The sequence below is a fragment of the Oncorhynchus clarkii genome, chromosome 8, assembly GCF_045791955.1.
Source record: "Oncorhynchus clarkii lewisi isolate Uvic-CL-2024 chromosome 8, UVic_Ocla_1.0, whole genome shotgun sequence".
Taxonomy (NCBI): domain Eukaryota; kingdom Metazoa; phylum Chordata; class Actinopteri; order Salmoniformes; family Salmonidae; genus Oncorhynchus; species Oncorhynchus clarkii.
Genome location: NC_092154.1, coordinates 6,477,874 through 6,503,693, shown reverse-complemented (window position 1 = coordinate 6,503,693; position 25,820 = coordinate 6,477,874). Strand labels below are relative to the sequence as shown.

General features: G+C 45.0%; 1 protein-coding gene across 2 annotated transcripts; it reads left to right on the top strand.

The window, feature by feature from the left end:
- Positions 1–66: 66 nt before the first annotated feature.
- Positions 67–17,027, top strand: LOC139414892 (homeobox-containing protein 1-like). 2 transcript variants are annotated; one of them, XM_071162495.1, is made up of 9 exons: positions 67–247; positions 1,532–2,155; positions 2,577–2,662; positions 6,876–6,986; positions 7,778–7,931; positions 8,225–8,307; positions 10,567–10,662; positions 11,919–12,094; positions 16,011–17,027. In XM_071162495.1, exons 1-9 carry the CDS (start codon positions 207–209, stop codon positions 16,143–16,145), a joined length of 1,506 nt encoding a protein of 501 aa, XP_071018596.1. In that variant the 5' UTR covers positions 67–206; the 3' UTR covers positions 16,146–17,027. The 2 variants fall into 2 exon arrangements, with proteins under 2 accessions (XP_071018596.1, XP_071018595.1); XM_071162494.1 differs by having other exon boundaries at positions 11,916–12,094.
- Positions 17,028–25,820: the final 8,793 nt, after the last annotated feature.

Sequence of the window (25,820 nt, the reverse complement as noted above, 5' to 3'; positions counted from 1 at the left end):
TTTGACATTCCCGGAAGCGCTCCCGGAAATCTCGCGATGTGTCACCCCCCCTTGTGGGTTTATAAACTCTGTGACAATAAGCTTGTAATTGAAATCTAGCGTTAGCACTCCTGCTACAACCAGGCGGTCGATGTGTTGTTGCTACGGTTAATAAGTGGCATTTCCCCTCCCCACACACACTGTTCAGTGGTGGTATGCGATTTTAAATGGTCAAATGTACAGAGGCACATCAAGATAGAGAGCCAAGGTAAGATGTGATATATTTAGCTAGCTAACATTAGCCCGTCAAAAAAATAGCTAACGTAAAACTAGCTAGCCTATAGCTAAATTATTTTCAACGGTGGTTTAGCAGTTAGCTACATTACCACCTGGGAAAATAACTAAGAACACACTTAAATGTAACTGAAACAGTTGTCGTTTGGCGATTTTTAGCTAGCTAAGTGCATGCGTAAAAGTCAGTCAGCTAACTTAGTATTTTGAGTTTGTTAGCGAGTTAGCCAATAACCAAACAAGCAGTAGTAGTTAGGTAGCTAGTTAGAGTTGGTACAGAAACGGTTACTGTATCTGAAAACAGAGCTAGCGAAAGTTGGCTAACTAGTCCTTCAGATAGACTGACCTACCAAGTAAAATCAGACTGGCATAACGACGTTCACTACCAAGTAAAAACAGACGTTCACTAACTAGCTCCAGTAACAGTTTTGGTACCAATTCTCTTTGTTTGCCATAATTGCCAGCGAAGTAACTAATTGCATTGCCTAATAACTGTCATTTAAACGAATGTTGATGACATTAATTGTTTGGGGATTGAATCTGGGCGTTCCGCAGATGTGCAGCTTTAAACCCACATAAATATTCGAATGAGAACTTTTATTTCCCATGATGCAGTATACGCACCCAGCTGTTTGCAGATGTCAAACACAAACAAATAGTGTCGTTATAGACCGTTAGTCGATTTATATTAAGCTAAGTGAAAACAGCCTCGCTGTCTTTGTTGCATGTGCAGCATTGACGGAACGCAAATGTCTTGCTCCAGCAACAACAATGGTATCCTTGAGTGACTGAGTGCTAGGTACAAATGGACGTTACACACGGCTTTATCACTTTTCAACATTCAAATATCGTTTTATAGAAGGTAAAGTTAAAAACTCAAACCAGTCCGTGCATTAATACCAGTATATCGTAACATCTGTATGCCAAAACACCATGCAGAGAGAACTGTCGCCACGTGCATCTTTCGAACTTGTCTACTGATAGAAAGATCTAGTCATGTTGCCTCACAAGATGGAAAATGTGCTGCACCCTGGTTGACTCTATTGATCTCTTCTACCCTGAAATGTGTATGGAACACTGTACAGAGAGATGCTTGGCCTGTGGGAAAACCATTTGTTCATTTGTTATTGCTCTTAAGCACAGCGAAATTATTGAGATAGGATCAGCTAATGCTTTCAAGGTGACTCCGTGTGTTTCTGCTGTCCCTTCCCTTTACGCCTTTTCTCCCCTTCTCCTCTCACTGTGTACCTCTCTTCTCCAGGATGTCTCACTACACAGACGAGCCTCGCTTCACCATCGAGCAGATCGACCTGCTCCAGAGGCTGCGGCGTACGGGCATGACCAAGCAGGAGATCCTCCACGCCCTGGACACCCTAGATCGGCTGGACCGCGAGCACGGGGCCAAGTTTGGACATCGCACCTCCTACGGGGGAGGAGCAAGCAGCTCTGTGTCAGACCCTAATTGCACCACCTCCAACAACACTGCAGCCACCACCTCCTCGTCCAGTATTACTGTTGATGATGATAATAATAATAATAATAATTCCACCAGTGGGAGCAGCGAGGTTAACAACACCACCCTGGCCTCTTCCTGCACCAACTCTACCGTCGCACAGACACAGTACCTCTCACCGCGCGGGGGGCTGTCCCCGTCGCCTAGCAACAGCTACGACACCTCCCCACTGCCCTCTGCCGTCCGCCACTCCCCAGTGTCACTGGTCACCATGGCGCAGAACGGTGGGCGGGACAGCCTGGCGGCGACGCCCAATGGGAAGCTCTCGCCGCCGCGGTACCCGGTGAACAGTGCAGCGGCCGCCAGGGCGTTCGGGTTCGAGGCAACTGAGGAGGAGCTGGAAATCGATGACAAGGTGGAGGAGCTCATGAGGTCAGTGATGATGGGGTCATGGTGGGGTCAACGTCACACACCAGCCTACAGAGATCTAGCCTGAAATCCAGAACCTGTTTTGTGGTAACTTGGTCACACCTTATACTCAGTGTCATGACAAACATAGGAGTGGCAAGGATTTGTCATGACATGGAGTACAAGGAGTGGAATGATAGATTACCAGACTGGTACCCAGGCTAACATGGATCCTATTCAATATGTAATTTTATTCACCAGTCTACCACCATCAGGACTGTAGTCACACCAACAAAAAAAGCATGCACACATTTATAATGTATATATACTCATGATTTAGTCGCTTTGGACTTTAAAAGGCTTTGTTTCAATGGCATATATTCTATATAACAATAACACTGGTTAACCTATTTATGCACTGTCGTGTGTGTGTGTGTGTACACAGGAGAGACGGCAGCATCGTGAAGGAGGAGATCAAGTCGTTCCTGGGGAACAGGAGAATCTCTCAGGCTGTGGTGGCCCAGGTCACAGGTCAGTAACAAAAGCACTGTGGTGTCACAGGTCAGTAACAAAGACACTGTGGTGGCCCAGGTCACAGGTCAGTAACAAAGGCACTGTGATGGCCCAGGTCAGTAACAAAGACGCTGTGGTGTCACAGGTCAGCAACAAAGGCACTGTGGTGGCCCAGGTCACAGGTCAGTAACAAAGACACTGTGGTGTCACAGGTCAGTAACAAAGACGCTGTGGTGGCCCAGATCAGTAACACCTTGAAGCTTCCACTATAATTGACAACCCCTCCCACAAGGCTCACACAGCAATCAGAAGTCTGTCACACACAGACATTAAATTAAATACGCTGCTCAAAAAAATAAAGGGAACACTTAAACAACACAATGTAACTCCAAGTCAATCACACTTCTGTGAAATCAAACTGTCCACTTAGGAAGCAACACTGATTGACAATACATTTCACATGCTGTTGTGCAAATGGAATAGACAACAGGTGGAAATTCTAGGCAATTAGCAAGACACCCCCAATAAAGGAGGGGTTCTGCAGGTGGTGACTACAGACCACTTCTCAGTTCCTATGCTTCCTGGCTGGAGAACGTTCTGCTGCCTGCAACATCCTCCAGCATGACTGGTTTGGCGGTGGGTCAGTCATGGTGTGGGGTGGCATTTCTTTGGGGGGGGCCGCACAGCCCTCCATGTGCTCGCCAGAGGTAGCCTGACTGCCATTAGGTACCGAGATGAGATCCTCAGACCCCTTGTGAGACCATATGCTGGTGCGGTTGGCCCTGGGTTCCTTCTAATGCAAGACAATGCTAGACCTCATGTGGCTGGAGTGTGTCAGCAGTTCCTGCAAGAGGAAGGCATTGATGCTATGGACTGGCCTCCCGATCCCCAGACCTGAATCCAATTGAGCACATCTGGGACATCATGTCTCGCTCCATCCACCAACGCCACGTTGCACCACAGACTGTCCAGGAGTTGGCGGATGCTTTAGTCCAGGTCTGGGAGGAGATCCCTCAGGAGACCATCCGCCACCTCATCAGGAGCATGCCCAGGCGTTGTAGGGAGGTCATACAGGCACGTGGAGGCCACACAAACTACTGAGCCTCATTTTGACTTGTTTTAAGGACATTACATCAAAGTTGGATCAGCCTGTAGTGTGGTTTTCCACTTTGATTTTGAGTGTGACTCCAAATCCAGACCTCCATGGGTTGATAAATTTGATTTCCATTGATCATTTTTGTGTGATTTTGTTGTCAGCACATTCAACTATGTAAAGAAAATAGTATTTAATAAGAATATTTCATTCATTCAGATCTAGGATGTGTTATTTTAGTGTTCCCTTTACTTTTTTGAGCAGTGTATATTATATTATATTTAATTTAACCAGACATATATGCGCAGTAGTGATGGGGCTACAGTAGTGGTGTGGCTACAGTAGTGATGGGGCTACAGTAGTGGTGTGGCTACAGTAGTGATGGGGGCTACAGTAGTGATGGGGCTACAGTAGTGATGGGGCTACAGTAGTGATGGGGCTACAGTAGTGATGGGGCTACAGTAGTGATGGGGCTACAGTAGTGATGGCTAGGGTTGCACATTTTGGGGAGTATTCAGAGGTGGAAATGTTCTGTGGGAATTAACAGAAATGTATGCAAATTAATACCATTTAAATGTAGATGTTTTTTGCATTGGATATATTTAGCATATCATATGGAGACAGAAACATAAACCTCATAAATAGACATAATTGCAAATGATTAAATCTAGAAAAAATAAAAATAAATTAATTAGTTACGAATTGAACTTTAATTGAGTTGACTCTTCACATGATGATTTCACTGCAAAACAAAAGAAAGGGAATATTGAATTATCCCAATGATCCATCACATCTCCCACAAACGTTTTGAACATACATCTGTAAAATGATAGTCTAGAAACTAAAGCTTTGGTTGTCTTCTCCCTGGACCTCCTCAATGTCCACCTCTTGAACATCAGACTCTGAGGCCTCGTCTTCACTGTCACTTTCCAACCTTGTTGAGGATGGCTCGTTGTCAGGCTCAAAAAGCCTCAAATTTGCCCGGATGGCCACCAATTTTTTTTAACCCTTGTATTGGTCAGCCGGTTGCGTGCTTTGGTGTGTGTGTTCCCAAACAAGGACCAGTTGCGCTCTGAGGCGGCTGATGTTGGTGGGATTTGTAGGATGATGGAGGCAACAGGGGAAAGAGCCTCAGATCCACAAAGTCCATTCCACCAGGTGGCTGATGAGATATGTTGGCACCACTGCCATATTGCATCTCCATCCCAAAGACCTTGCTTGGAAGTGTACTTCGCCAGACTGCCAAGAACCTTGCCCTCATCCAGGCCAAGGTGGCGAGACACAGTAGTGATGACACCATAGGCCTTGTTGATCTCTGCACCAGACAGGATGCTCTTGCCAGCATACTTGGGGTCCAACATGTACTCTGTGGCATGTATGGGCTTCAGGCAGAAGTCTTCACACTTTTTGATGTGTTTCAGAACTGCAGTTTCCTCTGCTTGGAGCAACAGTGAAGTGGGCAGGGCTGTACAGATTTATTCTCTTACATCTGCAAGCAGAGTCTGAACATCAGACAGGATGGCATTGTCTCCCTCAATCCATGCAATGGCTACTGCTATAGGTTTCAGGCTGCTTACCACTCTCTCCCAAAATACATCACCCAGGAGCATCCTCTTGATGGGGCTGTCCATATCGGCAGACTGTGATATGACCATTTCTTGGAGAGACTCCTTCCCCTCCAGGAGACTGTCAAACATGACACCCCCCCCCCCCCCCCCCCCCCCCCCCCCAACAGGTGTTGCTGTGCAGCTTCAATGTGGTGCTCTTATTCTTCTCACTTTGCTTGGTGGGGTAGATTACTGCTACAACTTGATGACCCTTCACATGCCTAACCATTTCCTTGGCTCTCTTGTAGAGTGTATCCATTGTTTTCAGTGCCATGACGTCCTTGAGGAGCAGATTCAATGCATATGAGCAGCACAGCCAATGGGTGTGATGTGAGGGTAGGACTCCTCCCACTTTAGACCAATCAGCTGTCATGTTCACAGCATTGTCTGTCACCCAGTGCAAATACCTTCTGTGGTCCAAGGTCATTGGCTGGCTTCAGCTCATCTGCAATGTAGAGACCGGTGTGTCTGTTGTCCCTTGTGTCTGTGCTTTTGCAGAATACTGGTTGAGGGTTCGGAGATGATGTAGTTCATTATTTCTTGCCCACGAACATTCGACCACCCATCAGAGATGATTGCAATACAGTCTGCTTTCTCTAGGATTTGCTTGACCTTCACTTGAACTCTGTTGAACTCTGTTGCATCCAGCAAATGAGTAGATAAAGCATGTCTAGAAAAGACCTCCCCAGGTACCCGTGTGTCTCTCTGTCTTTCTCTCTGTCTGTGTCTCTGTCTGTCTCTGTCTGTCTCTGTGTCTTCACTTGAACTCTGTTGAACTCTGTTGCATCCAGCAAATGAGTAGATAAAGCATGTCTGGTTGGAGGGGTGTATGCTGGGCGAAGAACATTCAGAAATCTCTTCCAATACACATTGCTTGTGAGCATCAGAGGTGAACCAGTTTCATACACAGCTCGAGCAAGACATTCATCAGCATTTCTCTGACTACGTTCCTCCATTGAGCTGTTGCTATCGATAAGGTGTCTGATTCATCATTTTCACCTCGAATGGAAGTAGAGGGACTTTTGTCAGAGGTTGCTTGTTGTGAGCGCTGAGGGAACTGTATGCACGTGGCCAGATTCTGCATCTTTGTTGCATTCTTCACATAGGATTTGGCACAGTATTTGGAAGTGTACACAGCTTTAACTTCTACATTAGCTGATGTGATGGGGGCTACATTAGCTGATGTGATGGGGGCTACATTAGCTGATGTGATGGGGGCTACATTAGCTGATGTGATGGGGGCTACATTAGCTGATGTGATGGGGGCTACATTAGCTGATGTGATGGGGGCTACATTAGCTGATGTGATGGGGGCTACATTAGCTGATGTGATGGGGGCTACATTAGCTGATGTGATGGGGGCTACATTAGCTGATGTGATGGGGGTACATTAGCTGATGTGATGGGGATACATTAGCTTCATTTAGGACTTCTCCTGGCTATGTGTAGAGTCTCACTGGCAGGTACATTATTATTGGTTGGTAGGACTGCTACCTCTAACCGTGTGTGTGTGTGTGTGTGTGTGTTCCAGGAATCAGTCAGAGCAGGATCTCTCATTGGTTGCTTCAACACGGCTCTGACCTCAGTGAACAGAAGAAGAGAGCTTTCTACCACTGGTACCAGCTAGAAAAGACCTCCCCAGGTACCCGTGTGTCTCTCTGTCTTTCTCTCTGTCTTTCTCTCTGTCTGTGTCTGTCTCTGTGTCTCTGTCTGTCTCTGTGTCTCTGTCTGTCTCTGTGTCTCTGTCTGTCTCTGTGTCTCTGTCTGTCTCTGTGTCTCTGTCTGTCTCTGTCTGTCTCTGTGTCTTTGTCTGTCTGTGTGTGTCTCTGTCTGTCTGTGTGTGTCTCTGTCTGTCTGTGTGTGTCTCTGTCTGTGTGTGTGTCTCTGTCTGTCTGTGTGTCTCTGTCTGTGTGTGTCTCTGTCTGTCTGTGTGTGTCTCTGTGTCTGTCTGTGTGTGTCTCTGTGTGTCTCTGTGTGTCTCTGTCTTTGTGTCTCTCTCTGTCTCTGTCTGTCTCTCTCTGTCTGTGTCTCTGTGTACCATCCTTGTCCTCTGCTAAATCATGTTCTTCTGTGGAACTCTGCCAAATTATTCAGCATTAACTTCACAGTTATTATGGAATGATTGGCCACCTCTACCCAACACCTTATTAATCAAAGACTGGCCACCTCTACCCAACCCAATCTAGTCCCCACACAGTCCTTCACAATCAATAATACTGCAGGTATCACTTAATGACAGTCTCCGTAATACCGCTCTGATGCTGGGTCCTATTCATTTGAGCAAAAGGTTTTAAAACATTCTGCATTGGGGACAAAAACAATTGTTTCTATTTGGACGGAAGTTCAGATAGTACCTCTTTTGGTTTCATTTGGTGTCTAGTGAAAAACGAGACGCGTTGTGAGTTAATGCTTTCCCGCTATTGGCTCCTCCAGGTGCCACTCTAAACATGCGCCCCGCCCCCATGGCTATGGAGGAAATGGAGTGGAGACAGACCACACCCCATATAAGTACCGCCCCAGGAATCTTCCGGCTACGCAGAGGAAGTCGTTTTACCTGGAGGAAAGAATGTCTGGCTGTGATGGAGAGGTGAGGAGCGAGCAGAGGGGGTGAGAGGAGAGCATCTTTACCCGGAGGAAATAATGTCTGGCTGTGATGAGAAGAGGTGAGGAGCGAGCAGAGGGGGTGAGAGGAGAGCATCTTTACCCGGAGGAAATAATGTCTGGCTGTGATGAGGAGAGGGAGAGAGTGCATAGATGACTGAGGGGATAGGGAGGAGTGGGCTCTGCTCTAAAGTAGTGCACTACGTAGAGAATAGGGTGATATTCGGGAACACCGGCTGGCTATATCTGTGTTTTGAGATGGCCACCTCTTCTCCTCAGCTACTTCAATGACAACCAGTACCCGGACGAAGCTAAGAGAGAGGAGATCTCTAACGCCTGCAACGCTGTCATCCAGAAACCAGGTATTCTGTCCACCTTACTGTTGTTCTGGCCTTTGTTACTAGACCTGATTTAGCTGATAGATGCTTAGCTACTTCCTGTGACTGTAGTGTAGTGGTTGTCCCACCCAGCTACCTGTGACTGTTGTGTAGTGGTTGTCCCACCCAGCTGCCTGTGACTGTAGTGTAGTGGTTGTCCCACCCAGCTGCCTGTGACTGTAGTGTAGTGGTTGTCCTGCCCAGCTGCCTGTGACTGTAGTGTAGTGGTTGTCCTGCCTAGCTTCCTGTGACTGTAGTGTGGTGGTTGTCCTGCCTAGCTTCCTGTGACTGTAGTGTAGTGGTTGTCCTGCCTAGCTTCCTGTGACTGTAGTGTAGTGGTTGTCCTGCCTAGCGTCCTGTGACTGTAGTGTAGTGGTTGTCCTGCCCAGCTACCTGTGACTGTAGTGTAGTGGTTGTCCCACCCAGCTGCCTGTGACTGTAGTGTAGTGGTTGTCCTGCCCAGCTACCTGTGACTGTAGTGTAGTGGTTGTCCTGCCTAGCTTCCTGTGACTGTAGTGTAGTGGTTGTCCTGCCCAGCTACCTGTGACTGTAGTGTAGTGGTTGTCCTGCCTAGCTTCCTGTGACTGTAGTGTAGTGGTTGTCCTTCCCAGTTGCCTGTGACTGTAGTGTAGTGGTTGTCCTGCCTAGCTGCCTGTGACTGTAGTGTAGTGGTTGTCCTGCCTAGCTGCCTGTGACTGTAGTGTAGTGGTTGTCCTGCCTAGCTTCCTGTGACTGTAGTGTAGTGGTTGTCCTGCCTAGCTTCCTGTGACTGTAGTGTAGTGGTTGTCCTGCCTAGCTTCCTGTGACTGTAGTGTAGTGGTTGTCCTGCCTAGCTTCCTGTGACTGTAGTGTAGTGGTTGTCCTGCCTAGCTTCCTGTGACTGTAGTGTAGTGGTTGTCCTGCCTAGCTGCCTGTGACTGTAGTGTAGTGGTTGTCCTGCCCAGCTACCTGCGACTGTAGTGTAGTGGTTGTCCTGCCTAGCTTCCTGTGACTGTAGTGGTTGTCTTTCCCAGTTGCCTGTGACTGTAGTGTAGTGGTTGTCCTGCCCAGCTGCCTGCGACTGTAGTGTAGTGGTTGTCCTGCCTAGCTTCCTGTGACTGTAGTGTGGTGGTTGTCCTGCCCAGCTGCCTGTGACTGTAGTGTAGTGGTTGTCCTGCCTAGCTTCCTGTGACTGTAGTGGTTGTGATTCTGTAAAATACCTAAATGTACAAATAAATGTAAACTGAGCAAAGATATAAATGCAACATCTTACAATTTCAAGTTACAGTTCATATGTGGAAATCAAGTCAATGGAAATAAATTCATTAGACCCTAATCTATGGATTTCACATGACTGGGAATACAGATATGCATCTGTTGGTCACGGATGCTGTTGGTCACGGATGCTGTTGGTCACGGATGCGGTTGGTCACGGATACGGTTGGTCACGGATTCAGATAAAAAGTAGGGCTATGGATCAGAGAACCCGTCAGAATCTGGTGTGACCACCATTTGCCTCAGGCAGCGCTCCACATCTCCTTAGAGTTGGTCCGGCTGTTGATTGTCACCTGTGGAATGTTGTCCCACTCCTCTTCTTCAATGACTGTGTGAAGTTGCTGGATATTGGTGGGAACTGGAACACGCTGTCGTACATGTCGATCCAGAGCATCCCAAACATGCTCAATGAGTGACATGTCTGGTGAGTATGCAGGCAGTGGAAGAACTGGGACATTTTCAGCTTCCAGGTATTGTGCACATATCCTTGAGACATGGGGCTGTGAATTATCATGCTGAAACATGACGTGGATGAATGGCACGACAATGGGCCTCAGGATCTCGTCACGGGTATCTCTGTGCATTCAAATTGCAATCGATGAAATGCAATTGTGGTCGTTGTCCGAAACTTATGCCTGACCATACCATAACCCCACCTCCAGCACAACGTTGACATCAGACAGCACCACACCATACACCTGACATACAAGCTTCTTGATATGCCACACCTGTCAAGTGGAAGGTTTTTCTTGGCAAAAGAGAAATGCTCACTAACAGGGATGTAAACAAATGAGTGCGCCACATTTCAGAGAAATTAGATTTTTGTGCGTGTGGAACATTTCTGGGATCTTTTATTTCAGCTCATGAAACATGAGACCGACACTTTACATGTTGCATTTATTTTTTCAGTGTACGTTGCCCTTTGGGATATAATATACTGTTTGGAATAATCTGGAATGATCTAATCTCCTGAATGTTATTTTATTTCAGGGAAGAAGCTATCGGACCTGGAGAGAGTCAGCTCTCTTAAAGTCTACAACTGGTTTGCCAACCGACGCAAGGAGATCAAGAGACGAGCTAATATTGGTAACGTGGGCTGGGTTTCTCTGTCGCCGTTGGTTACGTGGGCTGGGTTTCTCTGTCGCCGTTGGTTACGTGGGCTGGGTTTCTCTGTCGCCGTTGGTTACGTGGGCTGGGTTTCTCTGTCGTCGTTGGTTACGTGGGCTGGGTTTCTCTGTCGTCGTTGGTTACGTGGGCTGGGTTTCTCTGTCGTCGTTGGTTACGTGGGCTGGGTTTCTCTGTCGTCGTTGGTTACGTGGGCTGGGTTTCTCTGTCGTCGTTGGTTACGTGGGCTGGGTTTCTCTGTCGCCGTTGGTTACGTGGGCTGGGTTTCTCTGTCGCCGTTGGTTACGTGGGCTGGGTTTCTCTGTCGCCGTTGGTTACGTGGGCTGGTTTTCTCTGTCGTCGTTGGTTACGTGGGCTGGGTTTCTCTGTCGTCGTTGGTTACGTGGGCTGGGTTTCTCTGTCGTCGTTGGTTGCGTGGGCTGGGTTTCTCTGTCGTCGCTGGTTACGTGGGCTGGGTTTCTCTGTCGTCGTTGGTTACGTGGGCTGGGTTTCTCTGTCGTCGTTGGTTATGTGGGCTGGGTTTCTCTGTCGTCGTTGGTTACGTGGGCTGGGTTTCTCTGTCGTCGTTGGTTACGTGGGCTGGGTTTCTCTGTCGTCGTTGGTTACGTGGGCTGGGCGACGCTGGGTCTGTTATATAATGAAGCCTGGTTCCTCTGGTCTACCCTGTACAGCCAGTAGAGGACTGGCCAGCCCTTGGTGCCTGGTTCCTCTCTAGGTTTCTTCCATCCAGGAAGTTTTTCCTGCTACCTGTGTTTCTGCCTCTGCATTGCTTGCTGTTTGGGGTTTAGGTTGGGTATCTGTCAACTGCTGATGTAAAAAAAGGCCATTATAAAATGAGTTTAATTGACAGATTTTTCCTGTGTATTTCAGCTGTGGCGTTCCCTTGAGAATTCTAGATTCCAACTATAATGATAATGTTCATGTAGTGACATAACCATCCACAGGGTGTCATGACCTTTCACCTGGCTGGAGGTCAAAGACAGTAACACTTAGGAAGTTGTGGGGAGTCGACTAGGTCATAAGGCTCTGACGAAGGCGGTTTACGCCGGAACGTAAAAGCCTGTTCCTATGCCCCGTCACTAAATAACGGAGACCTATGCAGAAACAGGATGCTCCTTTTGTCTTTGTCCTCCTCACCTCACGTTGACCTATCCGAGGGGATGGAATGTTTTTGTGTCATAATAACCGGCCCTCTGTTTTTTTTTTTTCTCAAGAAGCCACGATCCTGGAGAGCCATTGGATAGACGTCCAGAGTCCTGGAGGACATTCCAACAGCGACGACATCGATGGAGGGGACTACACAGAACAGGCCTGTGACCTGCCCTACTTCGACAAGAGACCCATGGCCAGGCCCTTTGGCTTCTACAGGCTGGAGCCCACTTCACCCACACAGGTATGGAGCCCACTTCACCCACACAGGTATGGAGCCCACTTCACCCACACAGGTATGGAGCCCACTTCACCCACACAGGTATGGAGCCCACTTCACCCACACAGGTATGGAGCCCACTTCACCCACACAGGTATGGAGCCCACTTCACCCACACAGGTATGGAGCCCACTTCACCCACACAGGTATGGAGCCCACTTCACCCACACAGGTATGGAGCCCACTTCACCCACACAGGTATGGAGCCCACTTCACCCACACAGGTATGGAGCCCACTTCACCCACACAGGTATGGAGCCCACTTCACCCACACAGGTATGGAGCCCACTTCACCCACACAGGTATGGAGCCCACTTCACCCACACAGGTATGGAGCCCACTTCACCCACACAGGTATGGAGCCCGAACCAAATCAAACTGTATTTTATTTAGTACGTTTCTGACAAAAAATTTGATTCAGAGGAGAGAGAGGGCTGCATTCTTGTGAGATGTCTGGCGGACCCACAGGCCCTGGACGGATATCTTTGTGGCGAGGTTGGCATTTTTCATGCCACGGTTGGGAGTGGGCAGTCGAGCAGACAACTTCGGGATGAAAATATTTGTTTAGTCTCGCTGATTTAAAAACTAAATTAAATTAATTTTTTTGTGTGTGTAGTTGTCATCTAGTGAATTAAAAGCGGAGGTCCTAGTCACAGGTTGGTTCATGTTCACTAGCCTACCTCTTAGGGCTGGGCGATTTTCAAATTAATTCGATTCATTTGAGTGTATATTTTTGCTCAGGGATTTGGAATATCGTATCGCAAGAATCAAGTACATTTTTTTGTAATTGTTTTTTTAAAATGGTGTATGTCCACTTATTCTAATGTTGTCTTATTGGTCTGGTGTTCTTTGCTCCTCTGTGCTGTGAACACCTTCCAATTCACACCAGAGATCTGTGTATAATGACGAGATGCCCATGTCTCTGCCCTAAACAATGGGAGTCGTTGTCCCCAAAGTCGGGAAAACAGGCGAACAAGCTTAGGTCCATAATAAGTCATAGAAACGCACAGATTTTGGCGAAGAGTGGAACCTCTTGCTTTCGGTTTATACACACACACACACACACAGCCCCTCCACATTCTACTCACAACAACAAAGACGACAGAGATGTTATTTTACTGTGATACCCTTTTTTTTTTATGTCTCAACTCCTCAAGTTGCGTACAGAACAGACACAACTGAAACCCAGAGGATCAATGAACATTGATTGTGGAAAAGGAATGCTCAGTTTGTTGCCTGCAGCATTATGGTACGATGTTAGCAGTGTTCTAGCCAAACACTGTTATACTAGCTGTCTAGTTTGTGTTTTATAAATGTGCAATACGCATAAAACACAATTTATAATATGAATTGACAACTAATTATGAGACATACGGTAGGCCTCTTGATTTCAACATGTGAACAAAGTGGACAGCCTTTTCAGACTGTTGGAAATTAACCAGAATGGGTGATTCTCACAATCTTGGTATTACTCTTGGTTAATTTTTTTAAAATGAAGTTTTTTTGTGGTAGATCTAATTATTGTCTGTTTTAAATTTAATTTTCTTACCTGTTCAGATTTGAATTTATTTCTGCACATTTTCCAAAAATTAGTTTTTACTGTAACACCGTAAGATACACAAGTTATTACATCGTAAAATAACGTTTTGATTACACTGAGTATATCAAACATTAAAAACACCTTTTCTAATATTGAGTTGTACCTGGTTAGTCGGTCGTGGAGCAGGTGTTCCTAATGTTTTGTATAGTCACTGTACATGTTCATTTTAATCCGTTCTGATTACTGTAACTTGTGGCATGTTCATAATTCGTTTTAAACTAATATTAATATTTTTTTTCAAAGTACACCAATATAAAAAAGCAAATTAGTTTTTATGCTCAAATATAGTTAGTATTCTGTAATATTATTTGATTAATATTTTATTATTGATGCGTTTCGGTCGTCAGATCCACATTACTGTAGATTAGACATCATTATGGTAACGCTGTACTTCATCAAGAGTAAAAAAATAAATAAAATGTAAGTCTGAATACTTGTTATTTTATATATATATATGTAAAACTAACAAGTATTCAGACCCTTTACTCAGTACTTTGTTTTATATATCAAAAAAATGTGCTTCGTCAATATGGGGTGTTGTGTGTAGATTGAGGAGGAGAGAACTATGTCATCCATTTTAGAATAAGGCTGTAACGTAACAAAATGAGGAACAAGTCTAGGTTTGAATCATTCCTGGTATGTTTTGGGCAGAGAAGCACGGTGTGTTGGTCTTTCCATGAAAATGTATGACTATAGTTTAGACTCCGACATCGACAGGAAATAAATATTGATAACATGTATTTTACTCTGCCCGCAAATCGTCCTGCTCTTAGAAGTTGTTCAAAGTGTAGCTCAAGTCATGTCCACGTTCCTATTGTCCTCAACTCTGCTCTCTTACAAACTACACTGTAAATACAAAAGTATGTCTATAGTACAGTATGTGGACACATTCAAATGAGTTGATTCGGCTATTTCAGCCACGCCTGTATAAAATCGAGCACACACAGACATCTCCGTAGACAAACATTGTCAGTAGAATGACCTTACTGAAGAGCTCCGTGGCTTTCAACGTGGCACCGTCATAGGATGCCACCTTTCCAACAAGTCGGTTCGTCAAATTTCTGCCCTGCTAGAGCTTCCACGGCAAACTGTATGTGCTGTTATTGTGAAGTGGAGACGTCTAGGAGCAACAACGGCTCAGCCGAGAAGTGGTAGGCCACACAAGCTCATAGAACGTGACTGCGAAGTGTGTATCACGTAAAAAATCGTCTGTCCTCTGGTTTTTAAACGACCTCTGGAAACTTCTGGAAGCGGAACTGTAGTCGGGAGCTAAATGAGGTTTCCATGGCCAAGTACCCACGATGCATAGCGTCAGCTGGCGTGGCGTAAAACTCCCCACCATTGGACTCTGGAGCAGTGGAAAAGCTTCCAACTTTGTGGCAACAGTTTGGGTTTGACCCTTTCCGGTATAACAACGCTCCCGTGTACAAAGCGAGGTCCATTCAGAAATGGTGTGCAAGAACTTGACCTCAACTCCATCTAACATCTTTGGGATAAATTGGAACGCCGACTGTGAGCCAGGCCTAATCGCCCAACATCAGTCCCTGACCTCACTAATGCTCTTGTGGCTGAATGGAAGCAAGTCCCCACAGCAATGTTCCAACATCTAGTGGAAAGCCTTCCCAGAAGAGTGGAGGCTGTTTATAGCAGCAATGTAGCAGCATCTAGTGGAAAGCCTTCCCAGAAGAGTGGAGGCTGTTTATAGCAGCAATGTTCCAGCATCTAGTGGAAAGCCTTCCCAGAAGAGTGGAGGCTGTTATAGCAGCAATGTTCCATCATCTAGTGGAAAGCCTTCCCAGAAGAGTGGAGGCTGTTTATAGCAGCAATGTTCCAGCATCTAGTGGAAAGCCTTCCCAGAAGAGTGGAGGCTGTTATAGCTGCAAAGCTCCATATTAATGCCCATGATTTTTCTAATGGTCATGTAGCGTATAACATATAACGTATTGGTTGATTAATACCACGTCAATCTCTGGCATAAAGAAAATTGGACATTTTGAATTTGCTCGGGGTGGCCAAATTGCTCGGACTGGGGCTGCTAAGGGAGTCGAGTAACGTACATGTAAAATAACATTGTGAGCCTGCGGTCGGGTTTTGGGGGCCACAGTTCTTGCGTGAGTCAGACAAGAAGCCAGTGGGAGCGCTATGAAAACCAGCAGGGGGGGGGGGGGGGGGGGATGAAGAAACCAGTCCCTCTCAGACCTCCTAACTAAAATTATATTATATATAAACGTGTTACTTTCTATGTTTCTCTCTCTTCCCCCCCCCCCCCCTTTCTTCCAGGACGATGGTACTGACCACCAGGACCCCATCTCTCTGGCTGTGGAGATGGCTGCAGTCAACCATACCATCCTGGCTCTGTCCCGGACCGGAGGGGTGCCCAGCAACATCAAGACAGAGGTCCCGGACGATGACTGAAGAGGGGGTTACTACTGGACAGTGACTGGGAGGAAGGACTGGAGAGGGAAGGGTAATAGCCAAGAGAGGATAGAGTGTGTGTGTGAGAGATTGTTTGTGGTTCAAGGAATGTGAAGATGACCAAATTAAGCTATCAAACTCCAGCCACCCTCCTTCCCCTTGTTCTCAGCCCCTCCACGGTCCCGGTGAACTGTACCCTCCTTCCCCTTGTTCTCAGCTCCTCCACGGTCCCAGTGAACTGTACCCTGTCTTGTCCTCATCGGAGTGAGAAAGTTGAGTGGAGGATAATAAATGGCTGTTTTTCTCTGGACCTCCACCCCGATATGGTGCCACTGGCCCTGGGGCCCTGGTCAAACAGTCTTCCCACTCCTCCTCTCTGAGCCCAGACCCACATACCTCAATCCTACTGTACTGTATATATGGTATCTGTTCTCATCAGAGACATAGAATAGAAGTCTGTTCTAGAATAGAAGTGACACCATTTCTATGGTTCTCATACTGTCTCATCGTGTGCTGCCCTGAACCCATTTCCTTGTGCAATGCATTGGTAGTGCATCAGTGGCCTCTTACTAACACTGCTGGAAGAGGGGGAGGGATGTAGTCTATCACCCTGCCAAAGAACAGTCAGTTGACTACTCATCTGTGGATTGGACTGTTCTGATTGGACTAGACTGTTCCCGACTGTTCAATGTATCCTGCAGTTTACAGCTTTCTTTCCTACTGGAATCTTAACGTTTGGTTGGTAAACCATTGACATTATGAATTGTCCCATGTTCGTTTTTAAATGGAATGGCCACCAGAAACACAGAAGTCCATTTTCTGTAGCGGACGGTTATGTGCATGTGTCAAAAAGTGATCTGAAAGCCAGCAGTACCCCCCCCCCCCCCCACACACACACACACACACACTCCCCAAGGCCAAATGAGAGACACGGCTAACTTCTGATCAGTTTAGCCGTGTAGCCAGTGGATATTAAAGGGACAATCTGTGATTTGGTCAATTTTATTTTCTGACTTAAATAATGATAAACACCCATTGATTGTTTTGACATAATATAATCTCAAACGGACCTGAGAGCTATGTTACATAGATAGGTGGTGAATCTAATCATTTTTAAGGGTTACATTTGATCAAAAGTACATTAACTAACGGCGGGTGAGTTTCCTGGAAGTTTGGTAGCGCTAAGATCGCGTCCTTTGGCGGCAACGTGAGAATGATGATCTCGGCGTCGACAGACGGTACAAAGCTTTTGGGTAACTCGGCCTCATCGAAGGACGTAACATATCATATGAAATGGATGAGCACCACTTTCTAAACTACTGTCTGGGGGGGGAAAAAATAGGAAAAAAAATAATTTCCCCCCCCAGGGGCCGCACTGGAAGTAGATTTCCTCGCTGTCAAAATTCGTAAAAAGATAGTCCTCTAACCATCGTTTCTGGAATTTGTAATACTCCCTGACTGTCCAGCTTTAATTTCAGTGATTTAATAGTGAGCTGGACACAGTCAAACTGTGTAAATGTAGGTCTATTAGAAACGCTATGTGACAGCCCTGCTTTAAGGGGGGAGTGAATATCAGCCGACACTCGGCCCTCCGTGGACTGAATTAGACTCCCCTGGTAGACGGTGTATATACAGTTCATTCAGATCCATTCATTCATTGTCCACATTTTGTTACATTAGACTTATTCTAAAATGGATGGAATTGTTTTTATTCCCCTCATCAATCTACACACAATACCCCATAATGACATCACAATACCCCGTAATGACATCACAATACCCCATAATGACATCACAATACCCCGTAATGACATCACAATACCCCGTAATGACAAGGCAAAAAATATATTTTAATGTTTTTTTTTGCAAATGTATTACAAATAAACTCACATTTTACGTAAGTATTCAGACCCTTTACTCAGTACTTTGTTGAAGCACCTTTGGGAGCGATCACAGCCTCGAGACTTCTTGGGTATGATGCTACAAGCTTGGCACACCTGTATTTGGGGACTTTCTTCCATTCTTCTCTCAGATCCTCTCAAGACATTCAGAGACTTGTCCCGAAGCCACTCCTGCATTGTCTTGGCTGTGTGCTTAGGGTTGTTGCTGCTGCCACCACCATGCTTCACCGTAGGGATGGTGCCAGGTTTCCTCCAGACGTGACACTTGGCACTCAGGCCAAAGACTTCAATCTTGGTTTCATCAGACCAGAGAATCTTGTTTCTCATGGTCTGAGAGTCTTTAGGTTCCTTTTGGCAAACTCCAGCTGGACTGTCAGGTGCCTTTTACTGAGGAGTGGCTTCTGTCTGGCCACTCGACCATAAAGGCCTGATTTGGTGGAGTGCTGCAGAGATGGTTGTCCTTCTGGAAGGTTCTCCCATCTCCACAGAGGAACTCTACAGCTCTGTCAGACTGACCATCGGGTTTTTGTCACCTCCCTGACCAAGGCCCTTCTCCCCCGATTGCTCAGTTTGGCCATGCGGCCAGCTCTAGGAAGAGTCTTGGTGGTTCCAAACTGTTCTTCTGTTAAAGAATGATGGAGGCCACTGTGTTCTTGAGGACCTTCAATGCTGCAGAAATATTTCAGTACCTTCCCCAGATCTGTGCCTCGACACATTCCTGTCTCTGAGCTCTACGGACAATTCCTTCAACCTCATGGCTTGGTTTTGCTCTGACATACACTGTCAACTGTGGGACCTTGTATAGACAGGTGTGTGCCTTTCCAAATCATGTCCAATCAATTGAATTTACCACAGGTGGACTCCAATCAAGTTGTAGAAACATCTCAAGGATGATCAATGGAAACAGGATGCACCTGAGGTCAATTTTCGAGTCTCATAGCAAAGGGTCTGAATACTTATGTAAATAAGGTATGTCTAAACCTGTTGTGATGTCATTATGGGGTATTGTGATGTCATTATAAGGTATTGTGATGTCATTATGAGGTTTTGTGTGTAGAATGATGAGGAGAGAACTATTTAATCCATTTCAGAATAAGGATGTAACGTAACAAAATGAGGGAAAAGTCAAGGGGTCTGAATACTTTCTGAATGCAAAGTATCTATTGGGCAGAGAAGCACGGTGTGTTGGTCTTTCCATGAAAATGTATGGCTATAGTTTAGACTCCGACGTTGACAGGAAATAAATATTGATAACATGTATTTTACTCTGCCCGCAAATCGTCCTGCTCTTAGAAGTCAAGTGTCCACGTTCCTATTGTCCCCAACTCTGCTCTCTTTCAAACTACACTGTATATACAAATACTTGAATACTTTCAGAAGGCTCTGTAGACACAACGTCTCTGTATACTACTTACTCTGTGATGTACAGGGCCTTCAGAAAGTATTCTGTTCTCTTGACTTATTCCACATTTTGTTACGTTACAGCCTTATTCAAAAAAATGTATGAAATATCTTGTTTTTTTCCCCATCTACACACACTACCCAATAATGACAAAGTGAAAACATGTTTTTTTTAAATGTTTGCACATTTGATTGAAAATTTAAATACTGAAATATCTAATTTACATAAGTATTCACACCCCTTTAGTCAATACTTTGTAGAAGCTCCTTTTGGAAGTGATTACAGCTGTATATTTTTTTATTTTACCTTTATTTAACTAGGCAAGTCAGTTAAGAACCAATTCTTATTTTCAATGACGGCTTAGGAACATGGGCGGAACGACAGATTTGTACCTCAGCTCGGGGATTACAGCTGTGACTTCTGGGTAAGTCGCTAAGAGATTTCCACACCTGGATTGTGCAACATTATTACATTCAAAATTCTTCACGCTCTGTCAAATTGGTTGTTGATCCGTGCTAAACAGCCATGTTCAGGTCTTGCCATAGATTTTCAAATCAGATTCAAGTCAAAACTGTTACTCGGGCCACTCGGGAACATTCGCTCTCTTCTTGACAAGCAACTCTAGTTTAGATTTGGCCTTGTGTTTTGTTATTGTCCTGCTGAAAGGTGAATTATTCTCCCAGTGTCTGTTGGAAAGCAGACAGAACCAGGTTTTCCTTTAGGATTTTGCCTGAGACATTTTTTGTTTTTATCCTGAAAAACTCCCCAGTGTTTAACGATTACAAGCATACCCATAACATGATGTAGACAATACTATACTTGAAAATATGGAGAGTGATACTCGGTAATGTGTTGGATTTGCACCAAATCCAACACTTTGTATTCAGGACAAAAAGTGACTTGCTTTGCCACATTTTTGCAGTATTACTTTAGTGCCTTGTTGCAAACAGGATGTATGTTTAGGAAGATTGTTATTCTGTACAGGCTTCCTCCTTTTCACTCTTTTCAATTAGGTTAGTATTAGAGTAACTACGTTGTTGATTCATCCTCAGTTTCCTCCTATCACAGCCATTCAACTAACAGTTTTAAAGTAGCCAGTGGCGTCATGGTGAAATCACTGAGCGGTTTCCTTCCTCTCCGGCAACTGAGTTGGGAAGGAAACCTGTATCTTTGTAGTGACTGGGTGTATTGATACACCATCCAAAGTGTAATTCATAATTTCACCATGCTCAAAGAGATATTCAATGTCTGCTTTTATTAATTTGACCAATCTACCAACGGTTGCCCTTCTTTGCGAGTCACTTGAAAACCTCCCTGGTCTTTGTGGTTGAAATTCACTGCTCGACTGAGGGTCCCTTACAATTATCTGTATGTGTGGGGTACAGAGATGAGGTAGTCATTTAAAAAATCATGTTAACATCATTCAATTATCAAACATCATAATTACAGAGTGAGTCCATGCAGCTTATCTGACTTAAGCAAATTTTTACTCCTGAACTTTAGGCTTGCCATACCAAAGGAGTTGAATACTTTACATTTTCATTTATTTTTTTTATTTTTATTAATTTGTACAAATTTCGAAAAACATAATTCAACTTTTGACATTATGGGGTATTGTGTGTAGGCTAGTGACAAATCTCAAATTTAATTTTAAATTCAGGCTATAACAACAAAAATGTGGAAAAAAGTCAAGGGGTGTGAACACTGCATTTGCTTTTTAAAAGACAGTTTGACCCTTCACACACTTCTGAGTCTAGCAGAGTGGAGCTAAGCATTCTTGTTGGAACCATGCTAGACAGGACAATGTCAAAGGGAAATATCTCATCTAGTGTCGTGTGTATTTATCAGACTGGTATTATTTAATTCTGCTGCTTCAGAGGATCTCGTCTTGCCCTAACCCTGCGCTGGGTTCACTGTTCTCCACTAAAGAAACAGGTTCAAGAAGAGAGAAAAAAAAGGCAAATGTATTTATATTATTTATCTTTTTATGTTCTTAGTGTAAAATTACTGTATGTTTGGAAATTACGCTTTTATTGTGAAATCAATCAAATTTCAAATGTATTTATAAAGCCCTTCTTACATCAGCTGATATCTCAAAGTGCTGTACAGAAACCCAGCCTAAAACCCCAAACAGCAAGCAATGCAGGTGTAGAAGCACGGCAGCTAGGAAAAACCTCCCTAGAGAGGAACCAGGCTATGAGGGGTGGCCAGTGCTTTTCTGGCTGGGCCGGGTGGAGATTATAACAGAACATGGCCAAGATGTTCATATTTGACCAGCAGGGTCAAATAATAATAATCACAGTGGCTGTCGAGGGTGACACAAGTCAGCACTTCAGGAGTAAATGTCAGTTGGCTTTTCATAGCCGATCATTAAGAGTATCTCTACCACTCCTGCTGTCTCTAGAGAGTTGAAAACAGCAGGTCTGGGACAGGTAGAACGTCCGGTGAACAGGTCAGGGTTCCATAGCTGCAGGCAGAACAGTTGAAACTGGAGCAGCAGCACGGCCAGGTGGACTGGGGACAGCAAGCAGTCATCATTCCAGATAGTCCTGAGGCATGGTCCTAGGGCTCAGGTCCTCAAAGAGAGAATTGGAAAGAGCATACTTAAATTCACACAGGACACTGGATAAGACAGGAGAAATACTCCAGATATAACAGACTGACCCTAGCCCCCCGACAAACTATTGCAGCATAAATACTGGAGGCTGAGACAGGAGGGGTCAGGAGACGGGAGGAGGATATAATCCTACCCACTTTGTCAATGCACAGCCCCCATACCACATCTCCAACCACCAACTTACCATCCTGAGACAAGGCTGAGTTTGTCCACGAAGATCTCACCCACGGCACAACCCGAGGAGGGGCGCAAACCCAAACAGGTAGATCACGTCAGTGACTTCAACCCACTCAAGTGACGCACCCCTCCTAGGGACGGCATGGAAGAGCCCCAGTAAGCCAGTGACTCAGCCCCTGTGATAGGGTTAGAGGCAGAGAATCACATTGGAGCGAGGGGGACTGGCCAGGCAGAGACAGCAAGGGTGGTTCGTTGCTCCAGTGCCTTTCCGTTCACCTTCACACTCCTGGGCCAGACTACACTCAATCATATGACCCACTGAAGAGATGAGTCTTCAATAAAGACTTAAAAGTTGAGACCGAGTCTGCAAACATAATAAAATGGTGGTCCGATTAGTCCAGGATTATGAGGAAAAACATTAAGATCCACAACATTTGTTCCACGGGACAAAACTCCGTCCAGAGTATGACTGTGACAGTGAGTAGGTCCAGAGACATGTTGGACAAAACCCAATGAGTTGATGATGGCTCCGAAAGCCTTTTGGAGTGAGTCTGTGAACTTTTCCATGTGACTATTAAAGTTACCAAAAATGTGAATATTATCTGCCAATGACTACAAGGTCTGATAGGAATTCAGTGAGGAATGCTGTATATGGCCCAGGAGGCCTGTTTAACAGTAGATATAAAAAGTGATTGAGTTGGCCGCATAGATTTCATGACTAGAAGCTCAAAAGACAAAAACACCTGGGGGTGTTTTGTAAGTTGAAATTTGCTATCGTAAATGTTAGCAACACCTCCGCCTTTGCGGGATGCATGGGGGATCAATGCTTATTATTTTGTTTTCATTTTGTTTAAATAGTTTTTCTTATTCCACTGTTGTGTGTATCCCCTTTATGAAGACCAATCTCACACATGGAGACGACAAGATACTGTATTGTGTAATAGCAAAGCAGTCCTCTTTTGCAGGTGAACTGGCCTTTTTATTAAGGCTACTCTCCTGTAGTAGAACCTCCCAACCTGAAGGCGGTGCTGTGGTACAGGTCCTGGATGCTAGAATGTTCCGGCATTCAAGTTAATGGGGATTCAATTTCAGGTCAAGGCAAAATAGGTATCCTGCACAAAATGTCAATTAGAATAAAAATGGTTGTCCAATCACACAAACTCATAATAGTAAGTCAGACACGTAACCTCTGAATCCTCTCCTTGTCCAAGTGCAAGGGGGTCAGAGGCGGACTGGCAATAGAGCGATTCAGGCCAATGCCAGATGGGCTAGTCCGTCTTTAGCCCAGGTGGCCTGGCTAAATTGGGGTATATCGTAGAATAATCATAATTGGTGCTAAAAGCAAAAACATTTACCTGTGTGGGAGCTTGAAGGAATTAATGGGCCAGTGTGTTAAATGCCAGGGCTGAATTCTGGTCCCAGTCCGCCAGTGTTTGTCGGAGTCCAGGTTCAGACTTTTATATCTACAGTTCCCGCCATGTCTCCTGTCCCCAGTAAATATAATCAACTACATTTAAATTAAAACGGTTAATATAGCTCCCTGAAATGACAAGTCCAAGACTGAATGCCGTTTTATCAGTCGTTCTCCAATAGTCTTCTGAATTACTGTATTGGCCGTTAAAGAATTTTGTGCCTTTTTTTGTTTTTGTATTTTTTTGGGGGGGACCGACTGTTCTGTAATTAAAATGTAGTATATTAAGTTTTTTTCTACTGTTTTCTTTGTTGGAATTTGTGTGTGTACACAGTTGAAGTCAGAAGTTTACATAGACCTGAGCCAAATACATTTAAACTCAGTTTTTCACAATTCCTGACATTTAATCCTAATAAAAATGCCCTGTTTTAGGTAAGTTAGGATCAGCACTTTATTTTAAGAATGTGAAATGTCAGAATAATAGTAGAGTGAATGATTTATTTCAGCTTTTATTTCTTTCATCACATTCCCAGTGGGTCAGAAGTTTACATACACTCAATCAGTATTTAGTAGCATTGCCTTTAAGTTGTTTAACTTGGGTCAAATGTTTTGGGTAGCCTTCCACAAGCTTCCCACAATAAGTTGGGAGAATTTTGGCTCATTCCTCCTGACAGAGCTGGTGTAACGGAGTCAGGTTTGTAAGCATCGTTGCTGTCAGAAGCTTCTAAAGACACAACATTTTCTGGAATATTCCAAGCTGTTTAAAGGCACCGTCAACCTCTGACCCACTGGAATTGTGATACAGTGAAATAATCTGTAAACAATTGTTGGAAAAATGACTTGTCATGCACAAAGTAGATGTCCTAACCGACTTGCCAAAACTATAGTTTGTTAACAAGAAATTTCTGGAGTGGTTGAAAAACGAGTCTTAATGACTCCAACCTAAGTGTATGTAAACTACTGACTTCAACTGTATGTACACACACACACACAATAATAAAATTATATCAATGCGACTCCTGCGATTGTATTTTTTTCCCCAAAGCTATTAAAAAAAGGGGTGTCAGGGTAGCCTGGTGGTTAGAGCGTTGGACTAGTAACCGGAAGGTTGCAAGTTCGAATCCCCGAGCTGACAAGGTAAAAATTTGTCGTTCTGCCCCCTGAACAAGGCAGTTAACCCACTGTTCCTAGGCCGTCATTGAAAATAAGAATTTGTTCTTAACCGACTTGCCTAGTTAAATAAAGGTAAAATAAAAAAATGTATCTTTAAATAACATTAAATTCAACTGTAATAATCATGGTTCTAAATTTTTTACAGGTTAAGAAAGCAAAAATTAGGTGATTTTATTCGCCTTAATTTTTTAAGCTAAAATGCCAAGTCCCCAAAAACTATAGATAAAGGTAATGATACCATCAAACTCCTTGCCGAGTCAGGTGCAGTAGCAGACTAGCTCTATGCTAAAATGTTTGTCAAAGATACAGATGTCCTTACGCTCTGAGTTAAACCATTTTGAGAACTATAATTCAGATCCAGAATACATTTCCTTCTGATCTCCAGTATCACTGGCAGCAGTGGCACTTTACAATTCAGACGACGGCTGGAAACGGAATGAACGGCTGGAAACGGAATGAACGGCTGGAAACGGAATGAACGGCTGGAAACAGAATGACCGGCTGGAAACGGAATGACCGTCTGGAAACGGAATGACCGGCTGGAAACGGAATGACCGGCTGGAAACGGAATGAACGGCTGGAAACGGAATGACCGGCTGGAAACGGAATGAACGGCTGGAAACGGAATGAACGGCTGGAAACGGAATGAACGGTATCCAACACACATGGTTTCTCCATTTCTGGCTGTTATTGTGAGCCGTCATCCTCTCAGCAGCCTCCTCCTGAACTGTCTAGGCTAAAACTGGTAACTAGATTTCATTGTTAGGCCTAGTTTAGGGCAAGTCTTCTCCAGGGTGGTTTTGGCCTAGGTTAGGGCAAGTCTTTTCCGGGGTGGTGTTGGCCATCGCTAGGAGACGGCAATGTTCCACGTGATTCCCAGCGGACAGCACAGCCCCACCACCATCACTATGTCCCTTGGTGCCTGTCTCCTGCTGCTGGTCTAGGTCCATGCCCGGCTTGGTCGAGGGTCAGGTTCACAAGGTAAGTAGGTGGT

Coding starts and splice junctions, on each gene's coding strand:
- LOC139414892 (XM_071162494.1), top strand. CDS start 207: ATGGTCAAATGTACAGAGGCACATCAAGATAGAGAGCCAAG. Junction 2,663..6,875: donor TGTGGTGGCCCAGGTCACAG/GTCAGTAACAAA, acceptor TGTGTGTTCCAG/GAATCAGTCAGAGCAGGATC. Junction 6,987..7,777: donor GCTAGAAAAGACCTCCCCAG/GTACCCGTGTGT, acceptor TGGCTCCTCCAG/GTGCCACTCTAAACATGCGC.